We start from the raw sequence: 15,371 nt of genomic DNA on the forward strand, positions 1-15,371 counted from the left end.
CTCCTGACTGACTCCATGACTCCAAGGGTCACCTTTCTCTCTCTCTCTCTCTTTCTTTCTTTCTCTCTTTCTCTTTCTTTCTTCCTCCCTTCCTTCCTCCCTTCCTTCCTTCCTTTCTTTCTCTTTCTTTCTCTCTCTTTCTCCCTCTGTCTCTCTCTCCCTTCCTTCCTTCCTTCCTTCCTTTCTTTCTCTCTTTCTTCCTTCCTTTTTTTTTTTGTGAGGCATTTGGGATTAAGTGACTTGCCCAGGGTCACATAGCTAGTAAGTGCCCAGGGCCAGTGCTCTATCCATTGCCCCACCTAGCTGCCCCTGCTACCTTCCTTCCACTAAAATCAGTCTATCCACAAATATGCATTAAATGCTCACTATGTGCCAGGCATTCTGAATAAAAAGTCAAAAACAAAATTGTTGCCTACCATCCGGAACTTAAATTCTATGTGGGAAAACAGAAAGGAGACATGTAAATAGATACAAAATACAGACAAAGTGAATAAAAGGTAAACAGAAAATCTATAGAGGGTGATGGGGAGGGTGGTGGTTCCCAGCAGTTGGCAAGGAGGAGTAGGAAATGAACAAAGGCATCTTGGTAGAGTGGCCTTGAACTTGACTTTGAGGGAAACTAAAGATTCTAAGAAATTGAGATAAAGAAAATGTGCATTTCGGACTTGAGAGGACAGTCTGTACAAAAAATTGGAGACAAGAGAGGAAGTATGATGTGTGCAGGGGGACAGAAAGGAGGTCAATTTGGCTGGAACTGTGAGTGTGAGAAAGACAATCATGTATAATCCTGGAAAGGCAGATCAGAGCCACGTTATGAATGGCATTAAATACCAACAGACATTCCTACTTGATTCTAGAGACAGTAAGAAAACACTGGAGCTTATTGAGATTGTGAATGGCTGGACCTGTGCTTCACGAATATCACTTTATTTATTTTTTGGAGGCAATTTGAGTTAAGTGACTTGCCCAGGGTCACTAGGCCTAATAAATGTCTGAGGTCTATTTTGAACTCAGCTCTTCCTGACTCCAGGGCCTGTGCTCTATCCATTTGCTCCACATAGCTACCCCAGGAATATCACTTTAGCAATTTAATGGAGAATGCATTGGAGAGAGACTTGAGGCAGGGAGGTCAATTAGAAGGCTGTAGCTATATTCCTGTAAAATAATTTTGCTAGGAGATATACTTCCCTCCTTGACTCTAAGCAGACAGAGCCCCACTTCTGAGGCCAGCCAGACTTCACTAACTCAGCTAGAAATAGGTGGCTTCCTCTATTTTCTTTTTGTTTTCGTGAGGCAATCAGGGTTAAGTGACTTGCCCAGGGTCACACAGCTAGTGTCAAGTGTGTGAGGCTGGATTTGAACTCAGGTCCTCCTGATTCCAGGGCTGGTGCTCTATCCACTACACCACCTAGCTGCCCCTAACCCCTCTATTTTAAAAAAATCTTATATTTATTGAGATCTTTTATTTTTTCCATCATCCTCATTCCCAAATATAGCTCTCCTTTCCTTTCCCCTTCCTTTCCCTAGCAAACTTTCCTTTGTATCAAAGATTTTAAAGGGAAGAGAAGAAAAGCAGTTAGGCAAAACCAAGAACAAATCAATTATATTTGACAGTACATACAATATTCCACTCCCCTAGTTCCCTGCCTTCTAATCCCTAGCAAAGAGGGGAAAGAGGTAATATTCTCAACACTTCTTTGGAGTAGATAATGATATTATCATTACACAGTGGTCCAACTTTTGTTGTTATTTTTCTTTATGTTTACATAGTCATTATTGTGTATGTTGTTTTCCTGATTCTGCTTAGTTCCTTCTGCTTTAGTTAATAAAATTCTCATTTTTTTTAAAGAATTCATCCAATTCATTGCTTCTTAGAGTACAGAAGTATTTCATTACATTCGTGTGCCACAATTTGTAATAATCATAAACCAGAATCAGAATTTATTCAGCACTTTAAAGTTTGCAAAGTCCTTTGTATATTGAGGCAGCTAGGTAGTACAGTGGATAGCACACTGGGCCTGGAGTCAGGAAGACCTGCCTTCAGATTTGGTCTCAGACTTATTAGCTGTGTGACCCTGGACGCATCACTTAAATGTTGTCTGCCTCAGTTTCCTCATCTATAAAATGGGAATAATCATAGCACCTAGCTCCCAGTATTGCTCTGAGGATCAAAGGAGATAATCATTGTAAAGCATTTCACATAGTGCCTGGCACATAACCAGGACTATACAGTGTTAGTTATTATTATTATGACATATATTATCTCATTTGATCTTCACAACAACCCTTTGAGGTAGGTGCCTTTATTTCCCCCATTTTGCAGATGAGGAAATTGAAGTTTAGAATGTAAGTGACTTGCCCAAATTACACAGCTTTAAAATGAAAATTAGTGAAGTCAGACTCTTTATAAAAAAAAATCTTATATTTTTTGAGATCTTTTGTTTTTTCCATCACCCTCATTCCCAAACATAGCTTGTTTCCTCTTTCTCCTCCCCACCCAGGGATTTGAAAGAGGGTCTTCTTGACCCCAAGTCAGAATCCTATCTACTATACCCCACCCCCACTCTGACACTGCCTCACCACCTTGTTTCTGGTTCTTTGCTACTACAAAAAATGTTGCTATGACTATTTTGGTGTATATGGGACCCCACTTTTTGTCTTGAACCTCTTGGGATATATGCCTGGCAGTACTGCTCCCCTTCTTCTTACACCCTGATCCTATACCTTCCCTACCTCCAGCAGTTTGCCACCACCCACCATGATCCTAATGTCAATCTCATGTTTAATCTCTCCTTGTGGCTCCTTGCCTGCTGCCAACAAACATGTCCAGCTCTCCCTTATTCTTATGTAACAGGGCAAGAAGGGCAAGAAAACCCATCGTGTTCTTCTAGTCAATTCCCTGGGGAACTACCCTAGCCCTGTAACTGACTGGGATCAGATTTTGACTAATATACTAACTTTCCTGCTCTAAGGGAAAGGAAAAGCAAAAGCTCCAGGCCCAATTAAAGGATCAAGAAGCATAGGCCGAGAGTCAAACACCAGAAAAGCAGTGTGGAACAAGAGACACTTAGGGAAGAAGTGTTGGGAGACTGGGAAATCACACATTTCACCAGGGTAAGTGAAAGGCAATCAAAGAAAGGCCAAAACAGGGCCTACCTTCAAGGAACTCCCAGCCTAATTGGGGTGACAACATGAAACAAACCGTACAAACAAGATGTGCACAGGCCAAATTGGACGTTATCTCAGGAGGAAGTCGCTAGCATTAAAGGGGATCAAGAAAGGCTCCTTAGAAGGTGGGGTTTTGCTGTGCATACCCTTTGACCCAGCAATACCATTTCTAGGGCTGTATCCCAAAAAGATCATAAAAAAGGGAAAAGGACTCACATGTACAAAAATATTTACAGCAGCTCTTTTTGCAGTGGCAAAGAATTGAAAATTGAGGGGATGCCTATCAACTGGGGAATGGCTGAACAAATTGTAGTATATGAATGTAATGGAATACTATTGTGCTGTAAGAAATGATGAACAGGTAGACTTCAGAAAAACGTGGAAAGACTTACATGAACTGATGCTGAGTGAAATGAGCAGAACCAGGAGAACATTGTGCATAGTAATAGCAACATTGTACAATGACCAGCTTTGATAGACTTAGCTCTTTTCAGCAATAGAAGGATCCAAGACAACTCCAAAAGACTCATGATGGAAAATGCTATCCACGTTCAGAGAAAGAACTATGGAGTCTGAATATAGATCAGACCATATTATTTTCTCTTTCTTTTGGTTTTTTCTTTCCTGTAGTTTTTCCCTTTTGTTCTGATTCTTCTTTCATAACATGAATGTGAAAATGTGTTTAATATGATCGTACATGTATGGCCTATATCAGATTGTTTGCCATCTTGGAGGGGGGAGATGGGAGGGAAGGGGAAAAATTTAGAACTCAAAATCTTATAAAAGTGAATGCTGAAAACTAAAAATCAACCAATCAATTAATTAATTAATTTTTTTTTTAAAGTAGGATTTTAGTGAGACTTAAAGGAAGCCAGGGAAGCCAAGAAGCAGAGATGGGGAGGAAGGGCATTCCAGACATGGGGCATAGCCAGTGAAAATGCCTTGAGTCAGGAGATGGAGTGTCTTGTTTAAGTAACTGCAAGGAAGCCAGAGTCACTGGGTTGTAGCTTATATGGAAGGAAGCAAGAACAGACATTCAGGGATACGACGTCTTAGGCTTGCCTAGATAAGCATATGTTCTTGCTGCCACATGGATATAGTTAACCATTGCTTTTGGGGGAGGGGGAAAGGGACAACCCCCCCCCCCCCCTTTCTGGAAGTCCAAGGGAGAGCTGTCGATGCTGGCTCGGAGCCAAGAAAGATGCTATTTCCCAAGAAGCCAGAAGCCATCTTCCTTGCTCCTTACAGCCCATAGAATTGGTGGTTCTCCTTGGTTCAGTCAACAATCATTTTGGACATAGCACCCAGTCATGGGGCCCTGGAGGACCAACTAGGAACCATTAGACCTAAAGGTTCCTTAGCAAGTAGCCAGAGCACGTTCCACGCTTCGTGGAGCCAAAGTTTGTATACTAAAAGGTGCTCTCATCCAGTAAACCATGGGGTTCCCCTGATTACTCCTGTTATGTCACCTTCTCTGGTACTTAGAAACTTTTGCAATCTGTCTCCAGTTCACCTTCCAATGCCAGGATGGTCACACCTTTGACTTTGCTATCACCTGCAAGAGTTCCACCCTCAAGATCAAGAACCCTGAAATTCTTTCATCCAATCACCAACTCCAATCATTCCACCCCTCCCTATGCGTCATTCCTAAATCAGTTCTTTGTCCTCACTGTGACTTGCATTTCCTCCAGCCCTCAATACTTTGCCAGGTCATCACCCCTACTCCACTTACACTTTCCTTCCTTTCCAGTCTTGACCGTTCAGTTCTACACTGTCTTCTACTCTCAAAGCTCTTGCTCCCTTGTTCTATCTATGCTTGTACTTTGCCAAGTATTGCCCTATTGATTGCCCTATCAATGCCCATGCCTCGGATTACTCCCGCCATCTGTATCCTCTGCCTCTATTCATGTGCTGCTGAATAAAGCTGCAGGAAGTCATGCAAACCATACTGATTTGATCTACTTCAGATTTTTGTTATCTAATCTCAACTGAGCCCTCACTACAGTAAGGCAAGCATTTTTCTCTTGCCTAATTGATTTTCTACTCCACTTTCCATAAAGCTGCTTCAAACTTTCTCTCTTTAGAATCTCTTCTCCTAGCCTTTCAACTAAGGTTCCCAATTTACTGAAAAAAATTAAGACAGTTTATAGTGACCTTCCTCTTCCCTCATTCCCCTCAAATCACAGCTCTTCCTCCATATCATATGCTCGTCTCCTCATCTCACAATACCGTCTCCCACTATTTCCTTGTTTACTCCAGTCTCTGATAAAGAAGAGACCCTTGTCATCAAGGCCAACCTCTCTATATGTCTTCTTGATCTCATCCCCTCCTGTCTTTTCGAGCAGATTGCCCCCCCACTCTCATTCGTTTTCTCTTTTCTTTCTTTCTTTTTTTTGGGGGGAGGGAGGTAATCGATTTACCCAGGGTCACACAGCTGGTAAGTGTCTGAGGCAGAATTTGAACTCAGGTCCTTCCAACTCCAGGCCAGTGATATGTCCATTGTACCACCTAGCTGTCCCTATTTTCTCCAACTTCTCCCTGTCTACTGGTTCCTTACCTACTGCCTATAATCATGCCTAAATCTCCCTTGAAAAAACAAACAAACCCTCACTAAATCCCACCATCCCCACTAATTCTTGTCCTATATTTCTCTACCCTTTCTTAGCCAAATTCCTTGAAAAAGGCACCTATGCTTGGTGCCTCTGCATATTTTCTTCTCATTCTGTTCTTATTTATTAATTTTTAATTTGAAAGCAATCAGGTTAAGTGACTTGCCCAGGGTCATACAACTAGTGTCTGAGTCTGGATTTGAACTCAGATTCTCCTGACTCCAAGACTGTGGCACTGTGCCACCTAACTGCCTCTCACTTTCTTCTTTTTTTTTATTTGCTTTCTTTTTTTTAAGGCAATTGGGGTTAAGTGACTTGCCCAAGGTCACACTGCTAGTAAGTGTCAAGTGTTTGGTCTGAGGCCGATTTTGAACTCAGGTCCTCCTGACTAGCTGCCCCTTCCCACTCTCTTCTTAAACTCTTGTAATCTGCCTTCCAAACCCATTTCTCAAGTGAAACTTCTCTCTCTGAAGATATCAATGATCCCTTAATTGTCAGATCTAATGATTCTTTCCCAATCCTTATCCCTCTTGTCTACATAGCATCTGGTGCTGTTGCCCTCCTCTCCTCCCAGATGCTTTTTCATCTCTGGGTTTTTACGACACCGCCCTCTCCTGGTTCTCCTCCTACCTGTCTGGCTGTTCCTTCTTAGTCTTCTTTGCTCTTTTATAATTGTGGGTGTAACCCCAAAGCTCTTCTCTGGGCTCTCTTCTTTTTTCTCTTTAGACTGTCTTATCTGGTGACCTCATTAGCTCCTCTGGGTTCAACTATTTCCCATCTTATGCCAACTCCAGTCCTGAGCTCGAGTTACACAACTCCAATTCCCTTGGGAACATTTTGAAGTAGACATCCCTGACATCTCAAATTCAACATGTCCGAAACAGAGCCCATGATCTCTCCCCAACCCACCCATTTTTTCTGAACTTTTATTTTATTGTCTTGACACCACCATCTTTCCAGTCACCCAAGGTCACCATGTTGGTATCATCCTCGTTCCCTCACTTACCCCACAAATTCATCCAGTTGCCAAATGTTATCATTTCTACCTCTATGCCATCTTTCACACATATCCTTTTTTTCTCCACTGACAAAGCCACCATGCTATTTCAGGCCCTCGTGCTTACCTAGACCAGGGTGGGGAACCTAAGGTCTTGAGGTCACATGTGACCCTCTAAGTGCTCAAGTGCAGACCTTTGACTGAATCCAAACTTCACAGAATAACCCCCTTAATAAAAGGATTTGTTCTGTAAAAACTTGGACTCAGTCAAAAGGGCATACCCAAGGACCTAGAAGGCCACATGTGACCTCAAGGCTACAAGTTCCCCACTCCAACCTAGACTATTGCAATAGTCTCCTATTCGGTCTCTGTACCTCTCACTTTTCCCTGCTCCAGTCCATGCACACAGCTACCAAGGTAATTTTCCTAAAGCATAGATCTCACTGTGTTACCCTCCTACTCGACAAACTCCTGTTTATTGGCCTCCTGCTGCTTTTAGGATCAAGTAGAAACTCCTCTGGGCAGCTAGGTGATACAACGGATAGAGCACTGGGCTTAGAGTCAGGAAGACTGAGTTCAAATCTGGCCTCAGACACTTCCTAGCTGTGTGACCCTGGCAAGTCACTTAACCTTGTTTGCCTCAGTTTCCTCATTTGCAAAACAAGTTGGAGAAGGAAACGGTAAACTGCTCCAGTATCTTTGCCAAGAAAACCCCAAATGGGGTCATGAAGAGTCAGACACAACTGAAAAAAGACTGAAGAAACCCTTCTGTTTAGCACTTAAGTTCTTAGCAACCTAGCTTTGCTGATCTTGTCTTACATTAATCCCTTCTACATGCTCTGAGATCTAGCTGTACTGGTCTGTTTGCTCTTCCAAACACAGGAAGCTCCATCTCCTACCTCCTGATCTTTGTATTAGATGCTCTCCATGACTAGAATGTCTTCCCCCTTCACCTCAGCCTCTCAGAATCTCTAGTTTCCTTGAAGACTCAGCTCAGGAACCACCTTCTCCATGATTCTCCTGCTAGGAAACAATTGCCTTGTATTCATTTTGTATATTTCCTGTTTATGCCTATATTTGTATATATTGTCAGGGATTGTCAAACTTTTCTCTCTGCGTCTCCAGGGCTTAGCATAGTGTCTGGAACATAGCTGGCACTAATAAATGCTTATTGACTAATTATTACACATCATTTCCCTTCACACACTCTATGGTCCAGCCAAACTGGAATTCTTGCCATTTTTCACCCTTTGACGGTCCATTTGCTGTCTCCCTGCCTTTGCCTAGGCTGTGTGACCCAGGCCTGGAGTGCATTTTCCTTCTTACTTGAGGCCTCTTAGAATCCTCAGCTTCTTACTCCACTCAGCTCTAGTGCCACCTTCTACATGGCGTCTTTTCTGATTTTGCCAACTGTGAGTGTCCTCCCTCCCGCCAAATTACCCTGATCATAGAGCTAAAATAAAAGAGGCTGTACTAGGTGGTCACTGAGATTCCTTCCAGGTAGATCTATGATCCTGGGATAAAGACAGAAATGGAAGGTATCTCAGAGAACCTCATTTTACAGATGAGAAAGTTGAGTTCCAGAGTAGTTAAGGGACTTGCCCAAACATCAGAGTCAGAATTTGAACACAGGTTCTCTGTCATAGATCATAGACTTAAAATTGGAAGTGATCTCAGAGATGATCTAGGCAACCCTATCCTTTTTACAAATGAGGAAAGTAAAAAGTTAAATGATTTGTTCAAGGTCACACTGGTGACAAAGTCTAAACTTAGGACCTCTGGTATGCATGTGTGTGTGTGTGTGTGTGTGTGTGTGTGTGTGTGTGTGTGTGTGTAAACATGTTGTTTCCCCTGGTAGTTCCGTGAGAACAAGGACTTTTTTGGGGGGGGAGGGGCACGAGGCATGTATCCTCAGCACCTAGCATAGTGTCCAGAACATTTTTGATACAGAACTGAGAGTTCATTGATGTAGAAAACTACCAATGAGGAAACCCATTCTGGCAGTACATATCTTGCTTTGCCACTTCTCACCTTAACACAGTGAGCTGACCCTGAGGGGTATGGGACCAACCAATCAGAGGGTAGGAAGACAGGTTACATCCTACCTGAACTTCAATAGCCTATTGCAGAATTTGTCTCCAATGCACCCATACTTACCCTTAGCCTCCTCACTCTTCCACTCTGCCCCCTCCCTCCCTTGTGCAGCCTCCCAACCTCCCCTACCGCTTGGTAGTTAGAACCTAAGGCTATGTGCAGGTGCCATTGGGAAGACTCCAAGCCTTCTTCCAGTACATCCACCCCCGCCCTCTCTTATTGGCTGTCGCAGATGCCCTGGCACTGGGCTCTCCACTCTTTGTGGAGAGTCTGACCTGTAAGAGCCCTTTCTCATTTTCATTTTGGGTGGGACAGACTGTCTCACACAATGAACAGATATGGATCAGTTGAAATCTGAATCATTGATCTCATTCACCCCAAACCCATCTAAGTCTAAACTTCCCTATCGGGACCACCTTTCCAGTCACTTGGTCAACCTGAGTTGTCATATTCACTCCTCTCTTCAACCTCTCACTCATCCTTACCATACATTTCCAATAAATTGCCAAATTTCATTTCTTTTCCCACAACATCCCTCAGACATGTCTCCTCTCATGCAGGTTCTCATCACCTCTCACTTGGAATATTGTGATGGTCTCCTTTTAATTTTTTTTGGAGGCCATCGGGGTTAAATGACTTGCCTAGGGTCCCACAGCTAGTAAGTGTCTGAGGCCGCATTTGAACTCAGGTTCTCCTGACTCCAGGGCCAATGCTCCATCCACTGAGATGCCTAACTGCCCGTTATGGTCTCCTAACTGATTTCCCTGCTTCATTTACAATATATTCTCCATACAGTTGCCAAATTGATTTTCCTAAAGCCTGGGCTGACCATGTCACTCCCCTACTCAATAAACTCTCGTGGTTGCTTACTGACTCTAGGATCTGTCAGCTGCGCTAACAAATGACCAAAGAGTCACTGACGTTTTGCAACCACTGTTAACTCCAAAAATACCAAAAGAACTCACACAGGTTAAAAGCAAAAAGCTTTTTTTATTCCATTGGGGGACAGAAATTAGACACATGTTGGGGCCTTCTCTAGTAGAAGACATGAGGCAGTGGGGCTAAACCTTGATTTATACATTTGTGGCTAGATAAAGAATCAAACAGCGTAGTGTAGCAACAGTGCTGCGGCACAACAAGAGTGAGGCTCAGAAGCAAGAGTGAGGCAATGCCGTCTAGTGACTAAAAGGCCCCATGTCTGGCCCTGCTGGTGCTTGCCTGAGCTCAGGGACCATCAGTTCTATGATTTCGTTACAGCAAAGTTCTTCCAGAGCGCAAAGGATTGTTGTTTTGCCAAGCTCAGGGCACAGCTTGCTTGCTAAGCCTCTAAAAAGAGAGAGAAGTGGTGCTGGATCTTGACAGGTCAAACATTATTTCTTCTTTATCTCATCCTTTTAAAATATCTGCTTTGGGGCATCATCATGAGTGCATTAGTTACAAATAAGTAAATGTTCTTTGGCCTTCCTGTTGGAAGGGGACCAAAATGGCATCATGATGTTGGGATTGGCTGTAACTGATCACAACAACACGAGCTAGGAAGGGTCCGCCACAGGTCGGCACAAATAGTCCATAAGAACATTTGGGAGGGAGAAGTCTCTAAATTTGTGCATCAAGTAAATATACATATATTGAAGGTGCATGTTCAAAAAGTGTTTGCATCTAGGTATGTGTGAAAAAAGTTCTGATATAAAAGGAGAAATTAAATGCTTTTCAGGTTCACACAAGGTAGCACGTAAGGCAAAACTTGACCCCAGATCTTTTTGACTTCAAAGGTGGCGGGCAGCGTATAGATTATGCCATACTATTCCCCTGGCACCTTCTCAGCTAAGCTTAGGAGAAGGGTACAGAGCAGGCTGCGGAAGCAGGTCGCGGCAAAGAACCACAGTTCCCAGCCTGCTTTGGGGCCGTAAGACGACTACAGATCCCAAGGTGCAACACGCCCACTCAGGCCGCCGGGAAGCCTCCTTTCCAAGGACAAGTGACGTCCCTACGCAAGGGCCTTCTCACGTCTTTTTCTCGGCTCCCACCTTGGCAGCCATTTTGTGCAGGAGATTATGGCATCCTTCGTACTCTATGGTCGAAGCATTTTGGAGGCTTCACCAATCGGAAGCCGTGTGCTAGAGGAAGGCGGGGGCCCCGCCCTGGGCCGCAGAGAGGCGGGACTCGCTGGAAAGATCCAATAAAGGACGAAGAAGTCGCCCGACGGGGAGCCAATGGACGTGCCGTGTCGGTTGACGGATCCCAGTGGGAAAGGGGTGGGCTGGGGCGGCGGCCAATGAGAGCGGAGGAACCTCGGGACACGTGGGCGGGGGATATGGGCTCTGCTGCCCGAGCAGCGCTGGAACCGGGAGGTGAGTCACCTTGAGCGGAGCTACTGGCTGCTGCGGCGGGCCGGGCCTTGGGGAGCGGGGCAGCAGGAAGGAGCGCGGGGCGCAGGTGACCGGGGCTGGAGGCCTGCGCGCAGGCGGCAGCCGAGGGCCGGCCATGCCTCAGTCATGCCGCCCGCGGGGCTTCCCGGGCCAGGGAGGGCAGAGGCGGGATTCACTGCCCCGGGGGAAGCGAGCAGGCGGTTGGCACAGCAGCGGCTCACGTTGCTTCTGCCACTGGGGAGTCTCCCTTCCCCTGGCAGTGTGGTGTCGTGGCCGGAGCCTAGATTTGGAAGCCAGAGGACCTGGCTTCGATTCTCACATATGCTCCGTTAACTGCTGTGTGACCTTGGGCTCGACACAACCTTTCTGGTCTCCGAAGTGAGCAAGTTGGATTAGACCAGGTGACCTCTAAGGACCCCTCCGGCCATCTCTAGATCCCAAGGTTTAGGCTTTATTTTAATCTTGCTGCACTAGGCACCTCACTCCTCTGGGCCTCACTTTTCTCTTTAAAGCGAGGGGCTTCCTTTGGATGGGCCCATGAAGCGTTTGCTTCTGTGAACAGCCCTGGGACCTCCCAGTCTGTCTCAGGTCTCCTTGGGGGGGGGGGGGTTGGTTTCCTTGCCACCCACAGCCACCCCTCAATGACCCCTTTATCACAACTGCAGGAGGTGGGGAGGAGGGATACCGAGTCTGCTTCACTGACCTCTAATTCCCCGTCCTTATCCTTTCACATGGTTGAGGAAGGGCGAAAGGGCACAGAACGGAGGGCAGTGATATGCTTCCTACTTTCAGAGGAAGTGCTGGGGACTTGGGTGAAGGGAAGCCTGCTTCTGAAGCTGGTGTATTGAAGCCCAGTATTCTTAAGTTTTGTTTTTTTTTCCTTCTCATTAGCATATAGAGCAGAATGCAGACCACGGGGACCCTCCTCATTTCTCCAGCCCTGGTAAGCATTGTCTCCTGGGAGCTTTGTACTAGCAGGGTGGCAGTGCCATTCATATAAAATTGATGAATCGAAGTGACTGGATACCAGCAATCTGTATGAGATGCCCAGAAAGTACAGGAGGAATATAGAAAAGCCAACCCTTGATTATTTGGGCAAGTAGCTTGGACGGTTCAAAAAAGCAGATGATTTAAAGTGATTTCTTTTTGGTCTTGGATATGGTCAGAAGGTCAGTAATTTGGTATTCTTATCAGGAGCTTGAGGACCCTCCCCAGTGAATTGGAGGGAAGGAGAGGAGACCATGAAGTAGAGGTCACTCTCCTTAGACTCCTGTTTGAGGCCCCCCATGGGTGAGGAGCCTCCCAGATAGATGACTCGTCTGTCTTGGAGGTGGGGCGCTGAGTCTTAGCAGGACTGGGTTCCTCCATTTTTGAAATGACTTGAGTATTAAATGTCTTTTATAACTGATTGGACAATGGTATGGACTCCTTTTTCCACTCCAGAACACCAGACAAGTCTTTAACTTGAGTGGCGAAGAGCATTATTGATAAATAGGTAAAGCTCCTTAGGGCATACCGTGTCTTTCTGAGCTGGTTTTTTTAAGATATGGTATAAGCTAGTTGGCTTTGTAGGCATTCTGTGAATTGTACATACATGAAAAATCTAGCCTTGATTTAAGGGCTCGGTAATTGGCAAGTTTGATGGTTGGATTTATTTATTTATTTTTTTAAAACCATGTTTCTTTATTGGATTTTGCAGATCCGCTGCTGTACCAGGGGTCTGGTCAGGCCTGTATCTGCATCTGTCCTGAATAGGTCAGAGATCCGTTTTAAACAGGTAAGAAAGTAAGGGTCTTCTCCACAACTGGAAACAAGTTGTTGAATTGATATTTCTGGGTTTGAGGGGTATAACAAGTCCAGTGGGAAAGATCACTTGGGCTCCATCCTACCTTTGTAGCTCCAGGTCCTTCAAATGACTTGGTATGACCTTTGTGTGTGAGTTATTCCTAAGAAAGGAGCTGTCCTGTGTCCTGTGGTTCCCAGTATCCTTTTTAAACTTGAACATACTTTTCCTGTGGGCCTTTATCACTGTACTCCAAACAAAATGCCAACCAGGGCCCAGCTCTACACTCAGGTTGGGGGAATCTGGCGCCAAGCCCTGTGTCTCACCAATTTATTGGTCCTCTCTCTTTCCAGCCCACTTCTAGCAGTACCCCACTCCAGCTGGCCCGTCGGGAGTTCCAGACCAGTGCTATTTCCCGGGACGTCGACACAGCTGCCAAGTTCATTGGGGCTGGGGCCGCCACGGTTGGTGTGGCTGGCTCGGGGGCAGGTATCGGGACAGTCTTTGGCAGTTTAATCATCGGCTATGCCAGGTGGGTAGAGTAGGAGTGGCACTGAAAATCTTTGTCTTTAAGGTCTACACCATAATCCTGCTAAGCCTTTCTGAAAGAAGGGAGGCAGATAAGATGGTGCCCCCAGTAGCCTCCCTGTTTAATTCTCAGTTTTCCCAATTATTTTTGATTGAGAATTTGTGGGAGAATTTCTCACCCATGCCACACAGCATCCTGCATTGCTCAGCCTTGTTTGCTCTGATGAAAGGGGAGTGACTTCTGATGGCTTGCCCTTCCATCAGGATTTTTCAGGGAAGAGCCCTCTCACTTGCACACCTGACAGGAATCCACATTCCCCTAGTCCACAGGACTGGCTTCATACCTGGTGGCAACTGTTCTCTCTTTCTCTGTTCCTTGCAGGAACCCATCTCTCAAGCAGCAGCTCTTCTCCTATGCCATCCTGGGCTTTGCCCTGTCTGAAGCTATGGGGCTCTTCTGTTTGATGGTAGCCTTCCTCATCCTCTTCGCCATGTGAGGCCTCTGGAGGGTCTCCTGCCTCCATCCCGCTGCTTTGACTCCAGCCCCAAGCCCCTTGCTGGAGTGTGCTGAGCTTTAACATTAAACACCATGTTTCTCTAAACTCACATGGCTAAGCCCCAGTGCTTTGGGAGCTCTGGTGGAAGAAAGAGGGAGGATGGGGGGAGATTTTGTAATTCAGTTGTTTTCAGTCGTGTCTGACTTCGTGATCCCTTTTTGGGGTTTTCTTGGCAAAGATACTGGAGTGGTTTGCCATTTCCTTCTCTGGCTCATTTTACAAATGTGGAAACCAAGGCAAATAGAGTTAAGTGACTTGACTCAGGGTCATACAGCTAGTAAGTGTCTGAAGTCAGATTTGAACTCAGGTCTTTCTGACACCAGACTGGGCACGCTATGCTCTGTGCCGCCTGAGTGGAGATGGCCTTACCCAAACAGGAGTGGTAGACAACAGCACATTGTGCTTGGCACCAAAGTACCTCTAGCTAAAGGCACCATATTGCTGCCTTCTTATAGCAAAAAGAATGGAGGAGCATAGTGGATAAGAGCACAGGCTCCGTTGTGAGTAGGCTTGAATTCAGCTCTGAGTAAGAACTTCAACTCTCTGGGCCTCAGTTTCCTCATCTGTAAAAATGAGAGAGTGATAGTCCCTGAAGTTCCTTCTGTTTGATCTGTTTACTAATTTCAACCTCATAACAACCCCTTACCTATGGGGAAACTATGGTCCAGAAGGTTTTTACAAGGAGATTTTCGTAGTTAGAGCTAGTACCAGGTCCTGGATTTTGCTTAGAGCAAAAGCCCATCTCTTTTGCCCTAAAGACTGGGCCTCCTCCTCTTGCCCAGTCCAGGAAATTCATGGGCTCAGAACCTTTGACCTGCTTGTTTCTTACCTGGGCAGGTTTGCCCCTCCTTAGGCAACCTGGTGGCCCCTACTCTTGGGGACTCCATGTGAATGCTGAACTTAGTGCAGACACCTGGTGGGCATAGCCCACTACAGCCCAGAACTCCTGAGCTCAGGAGATCCCCAGCTTCCGCCTCCCTTGTAGCTGGAATTACAGGAATGAGCCCTCATGTCCAACCTCCCGGTTTTTACAAATAAGGAAACTAAGACTCGAGAGAGGTTATGACTCACCTGTGGTCTCAGAGCTAAGAGATGTTGGGTGGAATTTGAACCCTCAAGTCCAAGGCACTGCTCAATGCACCATGCTGCCTGTTCTGTGGGAGTATATAATGAAGAGACAGGCCCTGTCCTGCACTGTCTTACGGCAGAGTCAAGTGGTTTTCAGAGTAGGCTGAAGATGACTACACATTTTCTTGAGGCGGTTGT

The 15,371-nt window shown here is 45.5% G+C and overlaps 1 protein-coding gene across 3 annotated transcripts; it reads left to right on the top strand.

The window, feature by feature from the left end:
• Positions 1-11,136: 11,136 nt before the first annotated feature.
• Positions 11,137-14,154, top strand: ATP5MC1 (ATP synthase membrane subunit c locus 1). Of its 3 annotated transcripts, none has more exons than XM_027873088.1 (5): positions 11,137-11,219; positions 12,129-12,180; positions 12,937-13,014; positions 13,374-13,552; positions 13,931-14,154. In XM_027873088.1, the coding sequence occupies exons 2-5, from the start codon at positions 12,142-12,144 to the stop codon at positions 14,043-14,045; spliced, it is 411 nt and encodes a 136-aa protein (XP_027728889.1). In that variant the 5' UTR covers positions 11,137-11,219; positions 12,129-12,141; the 3' UTR covers positions 14,046-14,154. The 3 variants fall into 3 exon arrangements, with proteins under 3 accessions (XP_027728889.1, XP_027728888.1, XP_027728890.1); XM_027873087.1 differs by having other exon boundaries at positions 11,216-11,304; XM_027873089.1 differs by lacking the exon at positions 11,137-11,219 and adding an exon at positions 11,546-11,638.
• The last annotated feature ends 1,217 nt before the right edge of the window (positions 14,155-15,371 follow it).

This window comes from Vombatus ursinus, unplaced genomic scaffold (assembly GCF_900497805.2).
Source record: "Vombatus ursinus unplaced genomic scaffold, bare-nosed wombat genome assembly UNPS02014801.1, whole genome shotgun sequence".
Taxonomy (NCBI): domain Eukaryota; kingdom Metazoa; phylum Chordata; class Mammalia; order Diprotodontia; family Vombatidae; genus Vombatus; species Vombatus ursinus.